At 40.1% G+C, this 22,870-nt stretch overlaps 1 protein-coding gene across 1 annotated transcript; it reads right to left on the reverse strand.

The window, feature by feature from the left end:
* Positions 1–2,027: 2,027 nt before the first annotated feature.
* Positions 2,028–20,786, reverse strand: LOC122547257 (arginine/serine-rich protein PNISR-like). Its single transcript, XM_043685896.1, has 5 exons — positions 20,680–20,786; positions 9,485–9,603; positions 7,975–8,160; positions 4,936–5,052; positions 2,028–2,174 (listed from the first exon to the last, which is right to left on the reverse strand). Exons 2-5 carry the CDS (start codon positions 9,573–9,575, stop codon positions 2,101–2,103), a joined length of 468 nt encoding a protein of 155 aa, XP_043541831.1. The 5' UTR covers positions 9,576–9,603; positions 20,680–20,786; the 3' UTR covers positions 2,028–2,100.
* Between the last annotated feature and the right edge of the window lie 2,084 nt (positions 20,787–22,870).

Consider the following 22,870-nt stretch of genomic DNA (forward strand, 5'->3'; position numbering starts at 1 on the left):
TTAACTTTGTACCTGTGTGAGAAAGAGTGGGGCCCAAGTCACACCGCACAGAAACAAGACTTTCTGGTCCAACCTGATCAAGCTTTCCTATTCAAGTGCACATCCAAAAGTCTTTTAAGTATTGTAACTATATCTGCATCTACCACTTCTTCTGGCAGTTCACTCCACATATGAACCACCCACTGCCTCTCAGGTTCCTTTTAAATCTTCCTTCTCTCACCTTAAAAAATAGGTCCACTGTTTTTGAATTCACCCAACCCAGACAAAAGACTTTTGCTATTCAACTTATCTATGCCCCTCATTGTTTTATAAATCTCTATTAACGTCACCCCTCAATCTCCTATGCTCCAGAAAAAAAAAGTCCCAGCCTATCCTTATAACCCAAACCCTCCATCTCCTTTGATATTTATTTTGTCTTGCGTTTTGGAAGCAAATTTTAATCCATAATAAAAGTGACCAATATCTGAGCTAGAGTCAATAGGAAAGACTGAGGGAAAAAAAGGGAATGAGTGTGAAAGAAAAACAACAGTGCACAGAACTGGACTCAAGAATTTTACTTACATATAACAAAAACTCTACAGGTTTCTAGAATTCAACGAGAATGAAATAAATGCTCTGGAAGACCATTCATTTATTTTTTAAAAATGACAAAGGCTTCTGACAAAATGGTAAAAAACTTCAGAAATATAATTATCTCAAGCAATACCATGCCAGTCGATCACTGACTTGTACAATGCAAGCAAACGTCACAACCTCTTAACTTCATTCTGGATCTATCCTATTCCACCATCAGGCCATGATATATGCTTCAGGTCCACTGCATGAAAGCCAAATGCTTGACAGATCTATATTTTTCTCTAGTTTAGCTCATAATACATTTGCTCTTTCTTTAACTCAAAAAAAAAATTAGTTCCTTATGGCTTACAGTAATAATTAACTACATTTTGAATTGGATAGAGCTATAGTTTTGTGCTAAAAATAAAACTTAAACCTTTGTTGTGGCCAAGGGATTTACTCCAAGTGAAGCCAGCTCACTCCTTCTCACTTGGTCCTAACACTAATCAACTAAAATGTTCAAAGTAAATGAAAATGGTTATGTTTATTTCCCTTCAGAAGACTGAAAATATTTGGATAATTCTGGAAGGCAAATGCATTTTGGCTACTGCACCCTTTTTAAGCAAAGCATGCGTTAGACTTGGACCTTTCAGTTCAAATCTTCCACTTCTGAAGAAGTCAAGGATATGTATTACACATAGTGTCCAGTTGTGAACAGGTTGTATTCTGGAATCCGTTTGCAAGCAGGAACATAATGCAGAAAAATGGAAACCAACTGCTTTAAAATCATGTACAGGACAATGCTTGTGTGTATGAATGAGTATTTATAAATCAAGGACTCCCCATGCCAACAGTGAAATGGCAAAGCTACTGAAGGTAAGGAATGAGAACACAGCTATCAATAGCAAGGAACAATGGAGTTTTTAAAATTACTATGTTAGTTTTTCATGACACTGTCCAATTTAATACTATTAGGTGAGATTTATAACATAATAAACACAAAAAAAATCTTAAAAATACCAAAGCAGTAAGTAATTTTTATGGTTGCAATATCCCCAACAAATGTCTTGTGTTGGAAGCCTTTGTCTCATAAAAGCCTTAAGCTTGATTCAAGAACTTTTCAGAACTGTACTCTGCCTGTTAAACGATCCAAAAGCTGCCAGCCTAAATTGCCCAGAATCAAGTCTCACATTGCATAAATCAGAGACAGAAGGAGGCCAGACAACACCATTACTATAACCTACAAATAACCAATTCCACAATTCTTATTTTCCTGTAGCAAGTTTTCTTTTATTAATGTATAAATAATGTGTAACAAAACTGCATCATAAGCAAATGAAGCTTTGTAAAAATTGAATATGATTAGTTATCTAATTTCAATAGTCACCACAAGAATGAGTTACTAGATTAGTCCTAAGGTTAAAAAAAGACAAATGCATCACATAAAAGATATATATGGGCAGAAAATACAACTCACCAAGTGCAGGAGGTTCTTGTTTTACTGTTATGGGTGAACGTGGGCGATCTCTATAAGAGGGTCTGTCTCTACGATTGGGTGGTGGCCCAGGTTGCCAATAAGGTGGATGAAATCCTCCAGGAGGACCAAAGGCGGCTCCATGCTGTAAGTATAAAACATCACATTTGTCTCATATGTTTCTTAACACATCTTACTTTCCCTCTGAATGTACTCACTGTCTTACATAGCTAAGTCTTGCAAAGTGTGCTAAACTGAGAATGTCTCAACGAGAAAAAAAACAATGCTCGATTTTTTTTGAGTCCTGTGATAGGGTTAGGGTTAGCCCAGATGGACCATATCAGCAACAATGTTTCAGCAATACTGGTCTTAGCTAATTGTGAAGGCTCAGCTATGGAAATGTTGATTGGTTATTCAAATCCTGCCTTTAAAAATGTCCCAGCTGGAAGTTGGCTGCAAGAATTTGACTTAGCACAATAACTGGCAGACACCTGTTGAAATTATCTCAGAAGTCCACGAGAAAACCTGTGGAAATTCAGTCCGTAGTTTTAAAAAATGCACGACTTCTAAGTTGGTTCATAAAAGACAAATGTGAATTCCAGAAACTGAACTTAAAACTAAAGATTGTTTTAAAAATGCATCTTGGATGAGAGACACTCACTAGTAGAGCGCTGCTAGTCAATAAAGCTCAACAATACACATCAGGCTCCTTCCTCATGTATGCTGATAACACAGAGTTCTAACTTCATCACCATTTCTCTCAACTCTCCTACCCACTCTTGCCGCAGTATTTGTCTGGTATCCAGTTCTTAAATGAGCAGAAATTTCTTCCAACTAAATACATGAAAGCATGAAAGAATGACCTTGGGTCCCAGATTTAAATTTTCTGCCTAGCCACCAACAACTTCATTCTGCCTGAGGCAAAACATGCCACTAATATGGTGTTGTATTTGTCTGCAATGTGAAATTCCAACTCACATTCATACTTGTATTAAGTCTAACGACTTCCAATTTGGCAGTATTTCCCAATTCAACTGCTTAACTGCATTTGTTATTGAAACCTTCACTAATACCTTTCACAACACTGCAATTTACTACTCTAAATCTTCATTGGCGGGCCTCCCATCCTCCACCCTACATAAACTCAAGATCAACCAAAGTTCCACGCCCTAGCTCATGCTAATTCACCTGTTACTTTTGAGCTAACTGACTTAGATTGGCCCTTGGAGCTCTAACTATATTTTAAAATTTGTATTCTTGTTTTCAAATCCCTCCATGACTTTGCCCCTCACCATCTTTGTGACTCCCTTCACTCCTAGAACCCCACTGGATCTCTGCTCCGCCAACTCTTGCATATCTTGATTTTAAATGCTCCACCATTGCCAGCTATGCCTTTGGTTATTTTCTGGAATTCTCTTCTGAAACAGGTATGCCTTCTGTTCTTTTGAGACTCTCTTTAAAACCTACCCATCTGGTCAGGTTTTGGTTCATGTGATACTAGCTTGGGGCTCAGTGCTAGATTTTGATGGTGCTCCTGCAAAGCTGAATGGGAGGGGGGAGGTTATCATATTTAGAATCATACAGTCAATTCAACCAATCAACGTCGACTCTTTGAATAAATATAAATGCAGTCCCATTTAACTTCCTCCTCTTAACGCATATGTGCAACTCAGTCATTACTGATCTACTTCAACCATCCTTTCAGACAATGTATTCCAGATAATGTTTTTTTAGAAAATCATGCTATTTCTTCTCTTGCTTTGTTACCAAACATCTTAAATCTACGTTGCAAATAAAGGTTTGCATTTCTTCGCATGAACAAGTCAGCTGTTCCTCACTACAAATATTTTAAATACATGTTTGGAATACTTCCTTTAAAAAAAGGCCAGTTTCATGATTTGGCCACTTACCATCTAATCAATTTGCACATGTTGATATTTGCCATGAATTGAAATCAAATTGATTCCAACAGCATAGCTTAGAATCTGTAAACAAATTATTTATTGCTCCTCAAAGGACCAAAAACTAAAAAGGTACATCTTGATTAATACCCAGATCAAAGAACTCAAACTTGCAGACAGCTCGGTTTCCATCTTTACTTTGTAAAGCTACTCATCAATACTAAAGCACAAACATCCCTCAAGTCAAAACGTACCCTCCCCATTTCTTCTTGGATCAATAGAGTTAATACAAGTCTCCAAGCAAAATCACCACATTAGTCAAGATGCATTGTGGGGCATTGCCTCTGAAGAATTTTCTGCAAATCGCTTTCGATATTTGGGAGTTATCTGCTAGAAACTAAAAGACAACAATAAAAACAAATCCAAACAACGCCCCAAATCCCAAACAAGCTGATTAAAAAATATGGTCGAGGGGGATGTCATTGTCTATCCTGCCCCAGGAAATCCTTTCTGCTCTTCAAGTGTCACAATGAAATACAGGGTTTTCTAAGCATCTTAATAAACAATGTAGAAGAATTAGTAATTTTAGTGTAATAGTTAATGTAATAAATGTTTCACAGTCAACTTCTACTGGGAAAAGAAAATGCAAGATAAACCTCAAAGTACATAGCAAGCTAGTAGGTAAATAAGCCATGCAACGGATGAGGGTCTTAGTTATCTTTGAGAGACATGCCTATTTTTCAAGCCAATTATCAGAAAGCACTCATCAAAAAATTCAATTTCCTGCGATTGTTAATGCCCCCTTCAAGATAATGCAGCATTCTTGTAGCTGCAAAAGCAGCGCTTACAAAGTAGACACCAAAAGCAAAACTGCAGTGAACAAATTTACCTGATAATCAAATTGGCTGACCGGCACAGATCCCATTCCAAAGTTTTCTGGTGCTCCTCCAAAATTGTTGTTATTGACTTGATTGAACATACGTCTAGAGTCTGGTGCAAACTCACCACTGTCCTGGCTACTGTCCTCCGATGGAGGGACTATGTCCATGGGGGCTGGGGCTGGTATCCACTGCTGCTGGTCTGGTGGTGGGGGAGGTGGTCTGTGGTGTTGCATTCCCCAATCTAGTAAGTTAATAAACTAAACTTCAGTATAAATAATATTGAAAATCTTCTCAAAATGGATCTAAAAAGTTGACGCTGTGTCACATTTTTGTTACTTTGAATTCCTACCTGGATGCTGTTTACTGTTCACCAGTACACTACTCCGTACTGAGCACTTTCTGGATATTATAACCCGAAATTCACATTTAGACAGTGTCTTTTCCTTTAAAAAAGATCATTTTTTTCTCTTGTTTCTTTAAAAAAAACCTGAGGAAGGGTGAACTTATAAGAGGCAAAAAACGTTTGCTCATTGCTCGTTTGAACAAAGTAACTTTTAAACCTCTGCCATAGGAAGTGCTAGGAAAGGTCATTTTGATGGTCAACGATAAAATATGAGAGAGTGTATTGTTTCTGCCTTTAGGCTGGTTACCCAGTGGAGACAGATCTTAACATTTAAAAATCCAAACCTTTTACAACTGGAAACTGTTTAGGATGGCTGGACAATGGCAGCAGGCCAATATTTAGAACACTCATGAAGACAGAACTCCAAACCACAAAGGAAAAAAGACCATTTGATAAGAGTGAGCTAGCTGCCAATATATCAGAAGTACAAAACATTATGCATTAGGCTAACAACTAATTATGGCAAAACGATATGCTGGTGAAAAGTTTTGTAACCTTGGGCACAGTATTCACAGTAGGTCTTATGGAGGGTTGGGGTTCAAGTGTAAAATAACTTAGCAATTAACCTCCAATAAAACAACATAGCTAAAAGAGAGTATCTATGTATTGCCCATGATAATTGGCCTATTTCTTCACAAGAAGAAACATAGTTTTTTGCCACTATTTCTTATCATTTCCCGGCAGCCCCAGGATATAACAATATCCTTCACAGAGGCTCAGGGCTTTAAATTTTTCTTTGATAAAAGTCTGGATAAATATCTAACTAGGAACTAGACTGACTTTTGTAAGTATTTATAACATTTGCTTATAACACATGATGGCTCCAGACCTGCTGGAACCAGAGCATCAGAGAATCTACCACAAAAGGTATATACCCAGGATAAATAAATGGGAAAAGACAGATCTAGGTGCACTTTGGAAATTTCTCCCAAACTCTCACTGAGGGAAAAAGTACAAAAGAAATCTGTAGAATCTTCCAGTATTGGATGTAGGTTTGCTCGTTGAGCTGGAATGTTCACTTTCAGATGTTTCGTTACCATACTAGGTAACATCTTCAGTGAGCCTCCAGACGAAGCACTGCTGATGATTTCTGCTTTCTATTTATACATTTGGGTTTCTTTGGGTTGGTGGTGTCATTTCCTGTGGCGATGTCATCTTCTGTTCTTTTTCTCTGGGGGTGGTAAATCAGGTGCAAGTCAACATGTTTATTGATAAGAGTTCCTGTTGAAATGCCAAGCTTTCAGGAATTCTCGTGCAGGTCTTTGTTTGGCTTGTCCTAGGATGGATGTGTTGTCCCAGTAGAAGTGGTGTCCTTCCTCATCTATACGTAAGGGTACTAGTGAGAAAGGGTCATGTCTTTTTCTGGCCAGCTGATGTTCATGTATCTTGGTGGCTAGTTTTTTGCCTGTTTGTCCAATGTAGTGTTCGTCACAGTTCTTGCACGGTATTTTGTAAATGACATTAGTTTTGCTTGTTGTCTGTATAGGTCTTTCAAGTTCATAAGCTGTTGTTTTAGTGTGTTGGTGGATTTGTGGGTTACCATGATGCCAAGGGGTCTGAGTAGTCTGGCAGTCATTTCCGATATGTCTTTGATGTAGAGGAAAGTGTCTTGGGTTTCTGGATGTGTTTTGTCTGCTTGTTTAGGTTTGTTGCTGAGAAATCTGCGGACTGTGGTCATTGGGCACCCGTTCTTTTTGAATACACTGTATAGGTGATTTGCCTCTGCTCTGCGTAGTTCCTCTGTGCTGCAGTGTGTGGTGGCTCATTGGAATAATGTTCTGATGTAGTTTCGTTTGTGGGTGTTGAGGTGATTGCTTCTGTAGTTCAATATGTGGTCCGTATGTGTTGTTTTGCTGTAGACGCTGGTTTGAAGCACCCCATTGGCTGTTCGCTCTACTGTGACATCTAAGAATGGCAGTTTGTTGTTGTTTTCCTCCTCTTGGGACGGCATGGTGGCACAGTGGTTAGCACTGTTGCCTCACAGCGCCAGAGACCCGGGTTCAATTCCCACCTCAGACAACTGTGTGGAGTCTGCACATTCTCCCCGTGTCTGTGTGGGTTTCCTCTGGGTGCTCCGGTTTCCTCCCATAGTCCAAAAATGTGCAGGTTAGGTGAATTGGCCGTGCTAAATTGCCCGTAGTGCTAGATGAAGGGGTAAATGTAGGGGAATGGGTCTGGGTGGGTTGCTCATCGGGGGTCAGTGTGGACTCGTTGAGCTGAAGGGCCTGTTTCCACACTAAGTAATCTAATCTAATCTAATCATTTAGCGAATTTTATGCCAGTAAGGGTATTAGTAACACAAAGCAAGAATCATCAGCAGTGCTTCATCCGGAGCCTCACTGAAGATGTTACTTTGTATGGTGATGAAACGTCTGAAAATGAACTTTCCAGCTCAGCGAGCAAACCTACATCCAGAACCTCAACCTGAGCTACAAATCTTCTCAAAACTCACTAATCTTTCAGTACAATAAATGTGTTAAAATCCATGAAAGTACAGACAATGAATGGTCTGTGAAAATGGCTGAAGTGCAACCTGCTTATTCTCATTACACATTTTTTCTGACTATTTACAGGAGCAAATGTAATTTGATTCATTAATAAATAAAATACCATTTTACTGGTGGCAAATTATATCAACAGTTAAACTGAGAAAAATGGAAAAAGCTACATTTATTTATATAAACATCAAGGAACAGCATTCTTCAATTGCCCCCATTTGCAATTACATACCCAACTGACTCTTAAGTGATAAATACAAACCCTGTTCCCACATTCTGTTGAAATTAGGATCTCCTGGAAAATTTCCATGATTGTCTTGATTATTTTCGATGTTATGTACTGCCTGTCCATTGGGTATTATAACTGGCTGTTGTGCTGCTACGGATTCCTCCGAGGCCTCTCTTTGTGCAATCCATGCCTGTGCTAATGCCGCCCAATCAATTTGACCTGTAAAAAAGTTTTAAATCCAAAGACAATTCAAGACATCCATTACATTTTGAATGTTGCACTGGTATGCAGAATATTCGGCTTTTTGTTTAATGTGCAAGATCATAATCCATGATTATAATGGCATTGTGGTTGTATTAAATGTTTAGAAATCCCAGGGTCTAGGCTGATGAACTGGAGACATGAGTTCAAAGCCCACTATGGCAGCTGGGGAAATTAATTAGATAAATCCGAATTAAAAAGCTAGTATTCAAATGGCATCTGTAAAATTAGTGCCTGAAGTGTTATTAAAAATAACCCATCTGGTTCGTCAGAGTCCATTTGAGATCAACATATTATCCCAGATCCACAGCCATCTGGGCATCTCTTTACCTACCATATGAAATGGCCAAACAAAGTAATCTTAAATGTTTTCTGCCAGTGGATCACTTATTCAAGGTAAAAGATCCTGCAGACCACCTACTGGTTCTATCCCAGTTGCTTTAGCTTGCTGCTGTATAGAACTCATTGGAATTAATGACAATTTTTGGAAACAACAAATATTTTATTTTTTCCTTACTAAACATCAAATTCTTGCCTTTTATTAGGTATACATAATTTATTAATTCATACAATGACAAAAGGGAAGACATTTCCATATTAGAAACATTACAAAGGAACATAATTATTTGAAAAAGCGGTAAAATATTGTTAGAGAAATCTTGAGAAACTCATACGTTCTGTTTGATTAATATAGATGTAAGATATAACAGTAACTTCAATCCCGCTTAAGAAACATTATTTCTGCTTGAGCTTATGACGACTTATGATAAATATGCAGAAGCCTGTCTGGTTATGTGTCGACAGTGGGTGGTGATGGTGATGTTTCTTACATGGCCTTGCCTGCAACATCATTGTGTTACTGATTTGCATTGTAGACCAGTACATAGATCACCACTGGTCAACAATTCACAGTTATATTTAAGCTGGTAGCTCAATGCTACCTTCTCAAGGGCAAGCTGGCATCTCTACAAATACCCACATCCAATGGATGATCTTTTAAAAAAGAAATAATTCAATATTTATCATGTGGTAAACAATATATATTTCCAATTCATAAGAAATTGTTAAGATTTAGATCAATAGCAATGTTTAAGGTGTACTGTATTGTTGTTGTGAAAATGTCATGAAAGAACCTTGAACCACTGCCTTACAACAGGTAACAAATTATGTCACTGGCTGATTTATTTGATTTTGATTCTGGCAATGCTGCAAATACATCAGTTAATATCTGTAGACTTTTCTAATTACAAAAATTCTATTCATTTCATTTATGGAAACGTACTTGGATCTTGTTGCTGCTGAAACGACTGCATCCACTGTTGCTGGCTTAAAGGCCACTGCTGCCAAGGCTGACCACCTTGGTCCCACATCATTGACTTTTGAGCTGCAAATGTTCAAAATCTATAAACAGAAAAATGGGATTGTAATTTCTTCCAAAAAAACTCAACAAACATGCATTACAGAGGTTAGTTTATAAAGTGCAATGTAAATAAGTCAGTTAGTACTTTGTGTCATTTTCACCTAAACTGTCAAAGGGTGTTTTCAAATACATTGGCAAAAGGCACCAGTTAAGAATAACAAATGAAGTATTGTGCAGCAGTAACAAACTTTTATTTTAAAGTAAGCCTTTAATCTTGAAAATATCAGAAAACTTTAAGATGTACAGGTCAAAACAATGCATTTTGAATCAAAGGAGGACATATTTGAAGGGACAGTCAAAAGTCTGATCAGAGGAGCTTCAGGTTGTCTTAAAGGAGAATGGGGAAGTTGATCAATGGAATGGGTTAAGGAAGGAATACTTTTAAAGGCGCAGCCTCTGACACAAGAGACACTGCTACATCTTAGGGTGAGGGAATGCAAAAAATTCTTAAACCTGAGGACATGAGAACTGAGAGTGTGGCAGTCTTGGAAAAGATTAGATTAGATTCCCTACAGTGTGGAAACAGGCCCTTCGGCCCAACCAGTCCACACCGACCCAAACCCATTTCCCTCTGACTAGTGCACCTAGCACTATGGACAATTTAGCATGGCCAATTCACCTTGCCTGCATATCTTTGCACTGTGGGAGGAAACCCACGCAGACACGGGTAGAATGTGCAAACTCCACACAGACAATCACCCGAGGCTGGAATTGAACCTAGGACCCTGGTGCTGAGACAGCAGTGCTAAGCACTGAGCCACTGTGACAAGAACTTGAATTGTTTACACTCAAGAGGAAGTTGAAGAGCAACCTGACAGAAATATCACAAATTATGAGAGACATAGTCAGAGTTTTCTTCCCTCGTCAAATACTAGGGAACAAGCATTTAAGGTGAGGGAGGAGAAGCTTAAATATCGATATAAGAGATAATTTTTTGCAAAAAACAGTGGGTGGTAGGTGTCTAGAAGATGCCAGGGGAGGTGGCAGCAGATACAATAACAACATTTAAGTTGCATTTAGACAAATGCATGAAAAGGCAAGGAACAGAGGGATATAGACCATTGCGGGCAGAGGGCATTAGTTTAGAATAGCATCGTGATTGGCATAAACATGGTGGGCTGAAAGACCTGTACTGTTCTAGGCTTACAATAGGGATTGCAAGTCATGGGGGGATTTAAATAAAGGTGAGAATTTTGAATTATGTCTGTGGAGAACAGAAGACCAATAATAGCTAATGCCTACAAGGGATTATTGTGCAGACTGGAAATGGGCAAGGGTAACCATGAACCATATTTTGGATTCCAGAGTGGAAGTTGAAGCTATGCCATGAGTCAAGTTGGAGTTGATAAAGGCATAAAAATTTGATTTAGTATGGTCACATGTACCAAGATATAGTAGAAAGTATGGTTTTGCATTGCATCCAGGCAAATCATACCGTACCTAAGTACATCAGGATAATAGAACAGAATGCAGAGTATAGTGTTACAGCTACAGAGAAGGTCAGAGAAAGATCAATTCCAATATATGAAAGGTCCATTCAAAATTCTGATAACAGCAGGGAAGAAGCTTTTATTGAATCTGGTGGTATCTGTTTTCAAAATTTTGTCTCTTCTGCTGATGGAAGATGGTGGAAGACAGTATAACCAGGGTGGGAAGGGTCTTTGATTATGTTGGCTGTTTTTGTGAGGCAGCGGAAGTATAGAACAAGTCAATGGATTTGCGTGATGGACTGGGCTAAATTCACAAATCAAATGTTCTTCAGCGTTTGGCAGAACAGTTGCCATACTAAGCTATGATCCATCCAAATAGGATGTTTTCTATGGTGCGTGTATAAAAATTGGGTACGGTCAATGGGGACATGCCAAATTTTCACAGTCTTATGAATAAGCAGAGTTGGTGTGCTTTCTTAACCGTAATGTTGGTATGGATGGAGCAGAACAGATTTGTTTGTGAATTTTCCTCCAAGGAACTTGAAGCTCTCAACCTTCTCCACCTCAGCACCATTGACCATTGACACAGACAGGGGCGTGTCCTCCACTCTGCTTCCTGAAGTCAATGACCAGCTCTTTTGTTTTGCTGACATTGAGGGCAAGATTGTTGTTTTCACACAATGCTCACGCTCTCTTTCCTGTACCCGGTCTCATCATTATTTAAGATCTGACCCACCACAGTGGTGCCATCAGCAAACTTGTAAATGGAGTCAGAGCAGAATTTAGCCACACAGTCATGGGTGTATAAGGAATATAGTAAGGAGCTGACTATGCAATCTCTGCAGAGAACCCGTGTTGAGGACAAAGGAGGTTGGGATAAATTTCCTAAGTGCAATTAGACGGTCTCTGTATGAAGAAGTGCCAAGGGACTGTTCAGTGTCTCATCAGGCAGTAAGTCTGTAAACAGTCTGGCTCAGCATATGATATTTACTGAGACAGACTTAATGGCATGGATATACATTCTGAGTTAAGATTAAAGGCAACGTTCCAAACATTTAACTAAAGAAATTTGAGATTAATGTAAGATTGGACATTCAACAAGCCGTAAAGAGATCAAGACGTTGTGGAGAGATATAGCTAAATTTCAACAGCACATATATGCATAATGTTATTGATTATTTCCACAAAAGATAGAAGGAGTAGATAAATTCTTGGAAAGCTCAAGAAATGCAAATGTGGCTGAGAGAGAACGAATTTCTTGGATTATCTGGCTACAACAATTAGTCAGACTGAAAGTGAAGGCAGTTGCACTTAGTTGAGAAGACTCTGAAAGATGGTGTAATCATCATGTCAAAGAGTAAAGAGATCAAGGACAAGGATCAATTCCAATATATTCAGCCGGGCCACAGACAATGCTGTGACTTCGGTTCGGTTCATATTACTGTTATGGAAACATTCCAATGATTAACGAAACAATTCCAGCAAGGAGTTTGGTGGAGATAAACTAAACAGAGTTCTGGATTTTAAGGCTTCAAAGATTAACTTACGAGTCAACATCTTACAATAGTTTGGTTATAGAGAGAAGGGTTGATATGGATCCATTGTTGCATATAGCCAGACCAGGTGAGGATGGAAGATTCCTTCCCTTAAGGTAATTTTTTTGACATATGGGCTGTTTGCAACAATCTACCATAGTTATGGCCACACCGAGACTTGTTTTATATTCCAGCTTTATTGTTTGAATTTAAATTCCATCAGCTATTGTGGTGGGATTTAAATTCCCATGCCTCCACAACATACTAGCCAAACAATGTTGTTATAATTGGATCCATATTAACCCTTCTCTCTATAAGAAATGTGATGTCAATGAAAAAGAATTTCATTGTAATATTCTAAATATGACTATATTGTTGTTCAATCAAACGTTGGCATCCTACCTGTATTAAGGTTGATGTCGGGATTGAAAAAGTGTGACAAGATGTTTGCTGGGTATTGTTTTCTGAATTATAATGCCATAACAGAAGAGACAGTGGGAGGAACGATACTATTCAGGACACTAATTTACTCATAAAAGGAATAAATTATGTAGATTTAAGGCAGCTACATTAACTCGTGAATTCAGTTCAGGGGATGTATATTTAAAATGGGAAAATTGCAAGGAAAGCTAACAATTAGAAACTTTTTTGGCCAAGTAGTGGACATTGATTCCAAGCATATCTATGATGCTGCAACAATTAACCCTTTGGAAAGGAAATATGTATAAACTTAGCTGATTAGGGAGTTGCAGACTTTTTAGGTTAGGTGGTAAGATCATAAAGTGGAGAAAAAGCCACTATTATTTCAGAAAAATGAGACAATCTGCCATCTTCCTGGTATTCAGCACAGCATATGGGCATTCATAGCTGAATTGTGCCATTTTTATTACATGCATTGGATTTTTGATAGCAGCTTGAGGACTGCACTTAGTGATTTTATCAAGTCTTCATAAGTATGCAAAAAATCAACACCATTTGTATAACTGAAAGATGTGTGATGGAGTTTGTACAGACTGGGGGCAGCACGGTGGCTCAGTGTTAGCACTGCTGCCTCACATAATGGATCCGATTACAACAACATTGCTTGAGTAATATGTTGTGGAGGCATGGGAATTTAAATCCCACCACATAATTCTAAAGCAACAGTCCCTGAATTTCAAAAATAAATCATTGGCTGCAATGTACTTGAGGACATTCTCAGAACAGATGCAGTAAATGCAAGAGATTAATTAGGGTTTACAAACAATCCCAGATTAATATTTACACTAATTACTATTTTAGAGGTCTGCTTCACAAGAACTTAAAAAAGAACAGCAGTAGCCCTATACAGCCTCTTGAGCCTGTTCTTCCATTCCTTACAATCATATTGTTCTACAGCACAGAAAAAGGCCCTTCAGCCATTCACGTTTGCACCAGTGAAAAACAACCACCTAACAATTCTAATCCCATTTTTATAACACTTAGTCCATAGCCTTGTATGCCTTAGCACCTTAAGTGTACACTTACATATTTTTAAAAAAAATGTTCTGAGGGTTTCTGCCTCTACCACTTTTTCAGACAGAGTTCCAAACTTCCACCACCCTGAGTGAAAAAGGGGTTCCTCTCATCCCCTCTACACCTGATCTTAAATCTATGTCCCCCCCAATCATTGATCTTTCTACCTAGGAGAAAAGTTTCTTCCAATGCATTTGATGAATGAATACATTTCAAGTCTGAATTTCTAAGGCAGACTTTCAGTTTTGGTGCCAAAATTTATGTGCCAGCTAGCAAATTTCAACCCCTCCCTGGCAACAGTCTGAAAATAAACCAGTCTGTTTGTAACCCCCAGGTCATATCTGAGCCAGAGATGGGCCTCGATCACAAGGTTACATCATGAACACTGCTTATTTTAGCCTATTCCACGTCTAGTTGTGAATGAGGGGGACGATTAAACAACTCAATCATCAGATCCCCATCTTCGATGACGGAAGAGCCCAGCACATCAGTGCAAAAGTAAGTAATCGCAGCAATCATCAGCGAGAAGTGGCTTCCACCAATGGTGCCCAGCATCACAGATAACGATTTTTAACTAACTTAGTTCTCTCCACCTGATATCAACAAATGGTTGGAGGCACTGGATGCTGTAAAGGTTCTGCATGTTGACAACATTCCATCAATAGATGGAAGACTTGTGCTCCAGAACATGCCACACCCCCAACCAAGCTCTTCCAGTACATTTACAACACTGGCATCCACCTGCGGAAAATTGTCCCGACATGTCCTGTACACAAAAAGGACAAATCCAACGACAGTAACCATCCAGCCCACTTCCAAACATCAGTAAAGTAGTGGAAATTGCCATCAATAGTGCTATCAAGTAGCATAAGCTCAGCAATAACCTTATCACTTACATTTAGTTTAGGTTTTGCCAGGGCCACAGATAGGGGAGTAGGTTTGCTTGGGATACTGTTCGGACAGTCAGTCTTGATGGACTGGATGGACTGAAAGAATCGTACTGTGGAAGTAGGCCAAAGATCAGAAGTGGGCATGTTTGACATTGAATGCACAATGATCAGTTCATTTGCAAATCCTCAGATACTGAAGCAGTCCATGATCAAATGCAACAAGATCTGGATAACAACCAGCTCAGGCTGACAAAGAGCAAGCAACATTCTCATCACACAAAAGCTAGACAATGCCCATCTCCAATAAGAGATGACCAAACCATGGGTTAATTTGAGCTGTGTTTATCCATTTTAGAATTTTAGAATTAGACAAGATAATGCTTTCCAGTCATGTAAATTTAGAGATACCATCATTTGGTCCATTTAATAACACTGCTTCTGCACTTCAGTTACCCATAAATGATAATTAAAATCAAGGAACATTCCTCAGTGGCAACTGCAATCTCTAGAGTTTAGAACTTAGAACAATACAGCGCTGTACGGCCCTCGAAGTTGAGCCAACATGTGAGGCCGATCTAACCTACACTATTCCATTATCATCCATATATTTATCCAATGACCATTTAAATACCCTTAAAATTGGCAAGTTTACTGCTGTGGCAGGTAGGGCATTCCAAGCCCATACTACTGAGTAAAGAACCTATCTCTGACATCTGTCCTGTATCAATCACCCCTCAATTTAAAGCTACATTCCCTCGTGCTAACCATCAGCATGTGAGGAAAAAGGCTCTCACTCTCCATTCTATCTCATCCTCTGAGCATCCTATATGTCTCTATTAAGTCACCGCTTAACCATCATCTCGCTAATGAAAACAGCCTCACGTAGCTCAGCCTTTTCTCATAAGACTTTCTCATCATACTAGGCAACATTCTGGTAAATTTCCTCTACACCCTTTCCAATGCTTCCACGTCCTTCCTGATGAGGCGGCCAGAACCATATGCAATGTACAGCTGCAACATTACCTCATAGCTCCAAAACTCAATTCCTCTACCAATAAAAGCTAACACATTGTATGCTTCTTAACAACCCTACTAACATGGTAGGGTTCTTAACAACCCTACTAACATGCCCACTTCTGATCTTAGAATCGTACTGTGGAAGTAGGCCATTCAGTCCATCATGCACATGGAGACTGAGATCTCTCTGCTCATCCACACTACCAAGAATCTTCCCATTAGCCCAATATTCTGTATTTCTGTTACTCTTTCCAAAGTGAATCACCACACACCTTTCTGCATTAAACTCCATTTGCCACCTCTCAGCCCAGCTCTGCAGCTTATGTCCCCCTAACCTGCAACATCCTTCCGCACTGTCCACAACTCCACTGACTTTCGTGTCATCTGCAAATTTATTCACCCATCCTTCTACTCCATCGTCCAAGTCATTTTTAAAAATGACAAACAATAGTGGCCCCAAAACAGACCCTTGCAGTAGACCACTAGTAACTGAAGTACAGGATGAACATTTCCCATCAACCACCACCCTCTGTCTTTTTTCAGGTAGCCAATTTCTGATCCAAACTGCTAAATCACCCTCAATCCCATACCTCCGTATTTTGTGCAATAGCCTAGCGTGGGGAACCTTGTCAAACGTTTTACTGAAATCCACATACACCACATCAACTGCTCATCCACATATTTGGTCACCTTCTCAAAAGAACTCAATAAGGTTTGAGAGGCCTATAAGGTTTGAGAGGCACAATCTACCCTTCACAAAACCTTGTTGACTATCTCTAATCAAATTCTTCCTTCTAGAATATTATAAATCCTATCTCTTATAACCTTTCCAAACACTTTACCCACAATTGAAGGAAGGCACACTGGATTATAAATACCAGGGTTGTCTCTACTCACCTTCTTGAACAAGGGGAACATTTGTTATCCTCCAGTCTTCTGTCACTATTCCTGTAGACAATGACGACCTAAAGATCAAAGCCAAAGGCTCTGCAATCTCCTAACTTCCCAGAGAATCGTAGGATAAATCCCATTGGCCCAGAGGACTTGGCTATTTTCAGGCTTTCCAGAATTACTCACACCTCCTCGTTATGAATCTCAATCCCATCTAGTCTATTAGCCTGTATCTCAGTATTCTCCTGGGCAACATTGTCTTTTTCCAGTGTGAATACTGATAACAAATATTCATTTAGCACCTCTTCTATTCCTTCAGACTCCAACACAACATCTAATTACTGTCCTTGACAGGACCCCATCTTCCTCTAGTCGGTCTTTTATTTCTGACATACCTACAGAAAACTTTCGGGTTTTTCTTGTTCCTACATGCCAAAGACTTCTCATGTCCCCTCCTGGCTCTTCTTAGCTCTCTCTAGGTCACAGAGTCATAGAGATTACAGCACGAAAACAGACACTTCGGTCCAACTCGTTCATGCCGAACAGATATCCCAACCCAATCTAGTCCTACCTGTCAGTACCTGGCCCATATCTGTCCAAACTTATTCATATGCCCATCCAGATGCCTTTTAAATGTTGCAATTGTACTAGCCTCCACCACTTCCTCTGGCAGCTCATTCCAAACATGTAGCACAATCTGCATTAAAAGTTGGCCCCGGTGGTCTCTGTTCTATCTTTCCCTTCACACCCTAAAAACATGCCCTCTAGTTCTGGATTCCCCACTCCAGGGAAGAGACTTTATCTATTTATCCTATCCATGTCCCTCATGATTTTATAAGCCTCTATAAGGTCACCTCTCAGCCTCCGACACTCCAGGGAAATCAGTCCCAGCCTGTTCAACCTCTCCCTTTAGCTCAAATTCTCCAACCCTGACAACATCCTTGTAAATCTTTTCTGAACCCTTTCAGGTTTCACATTTTTCCGATAGGAAGGAGACCAGAATTACACGCAATATTCCAACTCCTGTACTCAATATTCTGACCAATAAAGGAAAGCATACCAAACATCATTTTCACTATCCTATCTACATGCGACTCCACTTTCAAGGAACTATGAACCTGCACTCCAAATCTCTTTGTTTAGCAACACTCCCTCGGACCTGACCATTAAGTGTATAAGCCCTGCTAAGATTTGCTTTCCCAAAATGCAGCACCTCGCATTTATCTAAATTAAACTCCATCTGCCACTTCTCAGCCCAATGTGCCATCTGATCAAGATCCTGTTGTAATCTCCTTCCTGGTTAACTCAAAAGCCCCAACTGAACATTCATAAGCCTAATTCTTCCTCTTGACAAAGAGATTCCTTATTAAATCACGGTTCTCTCACTCAGCCACTTCCTCCCTGCCTTACAGGTACATACATATCAAGAACATACATTAGCTGTTCCTTGAACAAGCTCCACATTTCAACTGCGCCCATCCCCTACAGTTTCCTTGCTCGTCCTACACATCCTAAATCTTGCCTAATCATCTCAATGATGTCTGGTTTAGAATCATTGAAGTGCATTTTTATTTTCAAATTTCAATATATTTAATTTAGTGCAAGCAGTTGTCGAAAGAGAGGACAAAAGTAAACAAATTTATTAGGTGGTGTTCTGGAATTCAAGTACTTCTCTTCTTGTTAACAGCGTAACCCTTCAAGTAACAACATGCCAGAATCAAAAACATGTATTTCTGAGAAGAAATGAAAAATCATGCTCAAATGTGTAGACAGTAATGCAACCTAATCAAAGACAATACAAAGTTGATGGAAATTGGTTTCCTGTTTGAGGTTCAAATTAATGAGTAGATTATGACATAGTCATAATGTCACTGGAATAGAAATCCAGAGGCCAAGACTAATGCTCTATGGAGATAGATTCAAATACATCAAAAGTTGGTGGAATTTAAATTCAAACAGTAAAATCTTCAATGGAAAGCCACTCTCAGCATCACTATAAAAAGGCCATCAATTACTGTAAAAACCAAACTGGTTCACTAACATCCTTTCAGAAAGGAAATGTGCAGCATGTTCCTGATCTGGCCTACAAGTGACTCTTGGCCCAGTGTAATGTGGATGATTCTTATCTGCCGTTGGAATCACCAAGCAAGTTACACTGACTTCTTGTACCACTGTGATGATAGGAGATACCCTGCACTAAATTTGAATATAAAATTGGATTCCATAAAGGGTATTGAATAGCTCAAGAATGGATTTCAAAGTGTACTGATGGGGATGTACAAGTGATATATTAGAATCGCTGATTCGCAATAGCTACTGGAAATCCTAGTAGGTGCCACAGAATCAAAAAGGCCAGGCACACTGGAAGAGGAGAAACTTTTCGCAATATTTTTTCCTTCAAGAACAAAGCTCCAATGGGGTATATATTGTACAAGGATTTTCTCTGCCCCACGTGAAAAACCAAGCATCCGGTGAGGGGGGGGGGGGGCGGAGAGACGGATACTGGGAATTTATGGAGAATGGCAATAAGAGTAAAGCCGGCCCTTGCAGATTAGGATGATACCAAAATTACGCAGAATGTTGTTTTATGAAGTCCAAGATGATAACAGAATAACATATACCTGCCAAGTTGTTAATGAAACTAGTAACCGGAGCCTTGAATTCTTTCCAGACAGCTCTCAATAACTCTAAGTCAACATCTTTAGAGACAGGGTAATTTTAAATAGAAAAATAAGTTGTGCTGGTAAACTGTTCCTTAATATGCAGCAGGCTGCCTTAAACTTGATGGTACCTAAACCTGAAATCATACTCAACCTATATTTAAAAGTACATTTGGCAGTAGATTTCACAAAACTGAGGTTGTAGAGGTGCATACCTAATGGCTGAGAGTCTCTGCTTAAAAAATATTATGTGAATTAACCTACTTCAGTCACAGCATGAAAACAAACACCATGTACATGGATTGTTAAGAAACTAGATTCAGTGACATCCAAGATGATCATTTACTAACCTCAGACACTTGAACCGACAAAAAACGCCATTCACTGTTAATGTTCAATAGTGAGTGTATATGAATATGGCAATATATCTGCAGGCAGTAACAGTTTACTTTTTTTTAAACCGAGATGTATCCAAAAATAGGTCAATTTGTTTCAACTATCAATAATGCCCAAGTGTTAAAATGGTCATTTTCTCGTCAAATATGGTGTATCCCTGAAATAAATGTTATGTTTAGATATTAATAAAGTAACGGAACTGCATTTGATAATAAACTTTCCAATTTCAGAAACACATCTGATTATATTTCGAACGAGTTTAGCACAAAGTCTTGGAAATGAGGGCGCAGGGTTGTTTTTCTGCCCGAAAGGACATTTTTCGAGCAGAGGTGAATGTTTTCGATAGGAGCCGCAACAGCCTGAGAGAAGGCCCAGGCCGAGCTCAGATCCTCCCGGCGGCCGCCTGCTCCAACTCGACAGCGGGGACCCCCCCACCGAATCAAAAATAAGATCTGGCTCCTCCACCCCACGGGATCGAAAGGGGTTGATTATCGGCTCAAGTCCAGCCAGGCAGCCTCCCGGCGGCCGGGGAGCCGAGCCGAGCGGAGCGGAGCGGAGCAGGCCCTCCCACCATCCCCCCGGCCGCCACCGCCGCCGCCATATTCAACAACCTGCGGGGTGAAGGCGGCGGCCGCCGCAGTCCGGGCTCAGCATCCCTGTGTATCCCCGGGGAAGGGGGGCAGGTCTTGGGGATCAAGCGACCAGCTCTCCCCAGCCGAGCTCCACCGGATTCCGCTCACTCACCTCCCGATCCCAGCCGCTCGCTCGCTCCGAGCCCGACAATATGGCGCCGTCACCCCTGACCCGGAAACAAACCCGAAACCCGGGACCCGGGCTCGTAGTTAGCGCGAGCAATGTGGAGACCCCCGAGAGGGATTGTCGTTGGCTGGGAGGGGGGGCGCTGCACGGCTCGGAGGGCTCAGCAGTTGCGTGGGTGGGAGATTCTGAAACGTCTGGGGAGTCTGTTTCGGACCACGTGACGGAGATGGGTCTAGAGGGTTCTGCACCAAATCAGGTTGGCGGAGTAGGGGGTGTACCCCAATGAAGGTTTCCGGGATGTTTGCACCGCGGGGATGGTATACCTTCTGTCCAGGCTGCTTGAGTATCACTCCCCTCCCTTCAACAAGAGGACTGGATTCCAACTATAAATACAACCTCCCCACCCTCAAAACACAGTACCTATACCTTGACAAGGTACAATATCTTTACAAGTAAAATTTCATACACCTTGCATAACCTCAACCTAAAGAGAGGTATATTTTTGTTTGTACTTCTTTCAACCTGTTGTACTGCATCCACTACTGGCAAAGTTGTGGCGCAGCCAGTGTTGGACTGAGGTAGACAAACTTAAAAATCACACCACTTTCTAGCATTTAGCTCATAGCCTTTCAAGACTTCTCAGATACCAGAACATTGTGTGTCCATAAGTAACAAGACCTGGACAATGTCCGTGCTGATAAATGGTATGTAATATTGGCACCATACAAATGCCAAACAATGACCATGGTGTTTCATTAAATACTTTCAATGACTTGAGGGATCGTGCCTTAACCAGCCTTTTAGGCAGTGAATGCAGGCTGGGTGATTGTTTCGCTGGTTCACTTCACTCAGTCTACAACAGTGACTTTAATGTCTTCGTCCCTATCATTTGTCAGAGGCACGCTGGTGTGTTCTAATGATGCCCGTTGTAGGCTGGAGAAATAGTACTTCATATTATGTTTAGGAATTGTATAGCCTTCTAGACTCAACACTGAGTTCAGCACATTCAGATCATGAGCTCTGCTGTCCATTTTGTTATTTTGTTTCCCCACAGTGTATCTTGTTTTCACGTTTTCAGTCAGAGCTGATCTTTATTCTGCTAATAACACTCAACTTGGACCAATTGTTTGTTCACTACGACCATTACTACTCAGTTCGTAATAAGAAAAAAAAAGTGCTAGTAAAACTCAGCAGTACCAAAGAAGAATCACATTGGATTTGAAATGTTAAGTTTACTTCTTACTTCACAGATGTTGCAAGACTTACTGCTCGAATTCCCCACTTTCTGTTTTCATTTCCCCACCTCATTAATATATTCTCATTCATCATGAAGTGGTGGTCAACAGTGATATTAAGCAGCACTGATTCCACAATAACTTATAACAGATGTTCATTTTGGCCTCCTCCTAGGCCACTCAGTTTCTAATCCCAGCCTATATCCAACATGGACGAAGGAGTTAAACCCGTAGGTGAGGAAGCAATTGAGCAAGTGTGGCAACAAGGAGCCAGTGCAAAATGCAAAGCAATGTAAATCAGGAGGAAAATTCTCCACTTATTGGAATCATACCTAGCATAAAGGAAGAGGGCTATTGTTGTTGGAAGGCAGTCATCTCAGTCCCAGGATATCACAGTAGAGTACTTCAAATGCTTTGAGGACTTGACAAGTAGATGTAACAAGGTTACTTCCACTTGTGGGAGAGTCTAGTAGCAGAGGGCATAATCTCAATTACTGGAGCGACAAGGAGGAATTTCTTTTATTAGAGGTCAGTGTGGATCAGTGGAATTCTTTATGGTTGTTAAGTATACTCAAGTCTGAGATAGACAGATTTTTGATCAGTAAGGGCATCAAGTGTACTGGGGAAAAGGCAGGAAAGTGAAGCTGAGAGTCAGCAGATTTGCAATGATCTCATTGAAAGGCAAAGCAGACTAGATGGTCCACGTCTGCTCTTAGCTTTTATGGTCTGACATCTAACCATCTTCAACTGCTTCAACAATGACCTTCCTTCCACTATGAGATCAGAAGTGCTGACGTTTACAGATGATTGCACAATGTTCAACAACTTTCAAGATTTCTCAGATACCAAAGCATTCTGTGTCCATATGCAACAAAGCCAGGATAATATCCATGCTTGGACTGATAAATGGCATGGAATATTGGCATAATAGAAGTGCCAAA

Source organism: Chiloscyllium plagiosum, unplaced genomic scaffold (assembly GCF_004010195.1).
Source record: "Chiloscyllium plagiosum isolate BGI_BamShark_2017 unplaced genomic scaffold, ASM401019v2 scaf_5725, whole genome shotgun sequence".
NCBI lineage: Eukaryota > Metazoa > Chordata > Chondrichthyes > Orectolobiformes > Hemiscylliidae > Chiloscyllium > Chiloscyllium plagiosum.

Bases quoted from the DNA above. Each gene is read 5' to 3' on its own strand.
- LOC122547257 (XM_043685896.1), bottom strand. From the start codon at position 9,575: ATGATGTGGGACCAAGGTGGTCAGCCTTGGCAGCAGTGGCCTTTAAGC. The intron at 5,053-7,974 runs GTTTGTATTTAT...TTAACTTACTAG, and splicing joins CAACAGAATGTGGGAACAGG to ATTGGGGAATGCAACACCAC. The intron at 2,175-4,935 runs GTGAGTTTGCAC...TTATACTTACAG, and splicing joins GGACAGTAGCCAGGACAGTG to CATGGAGCCGCCTTTGGTCC.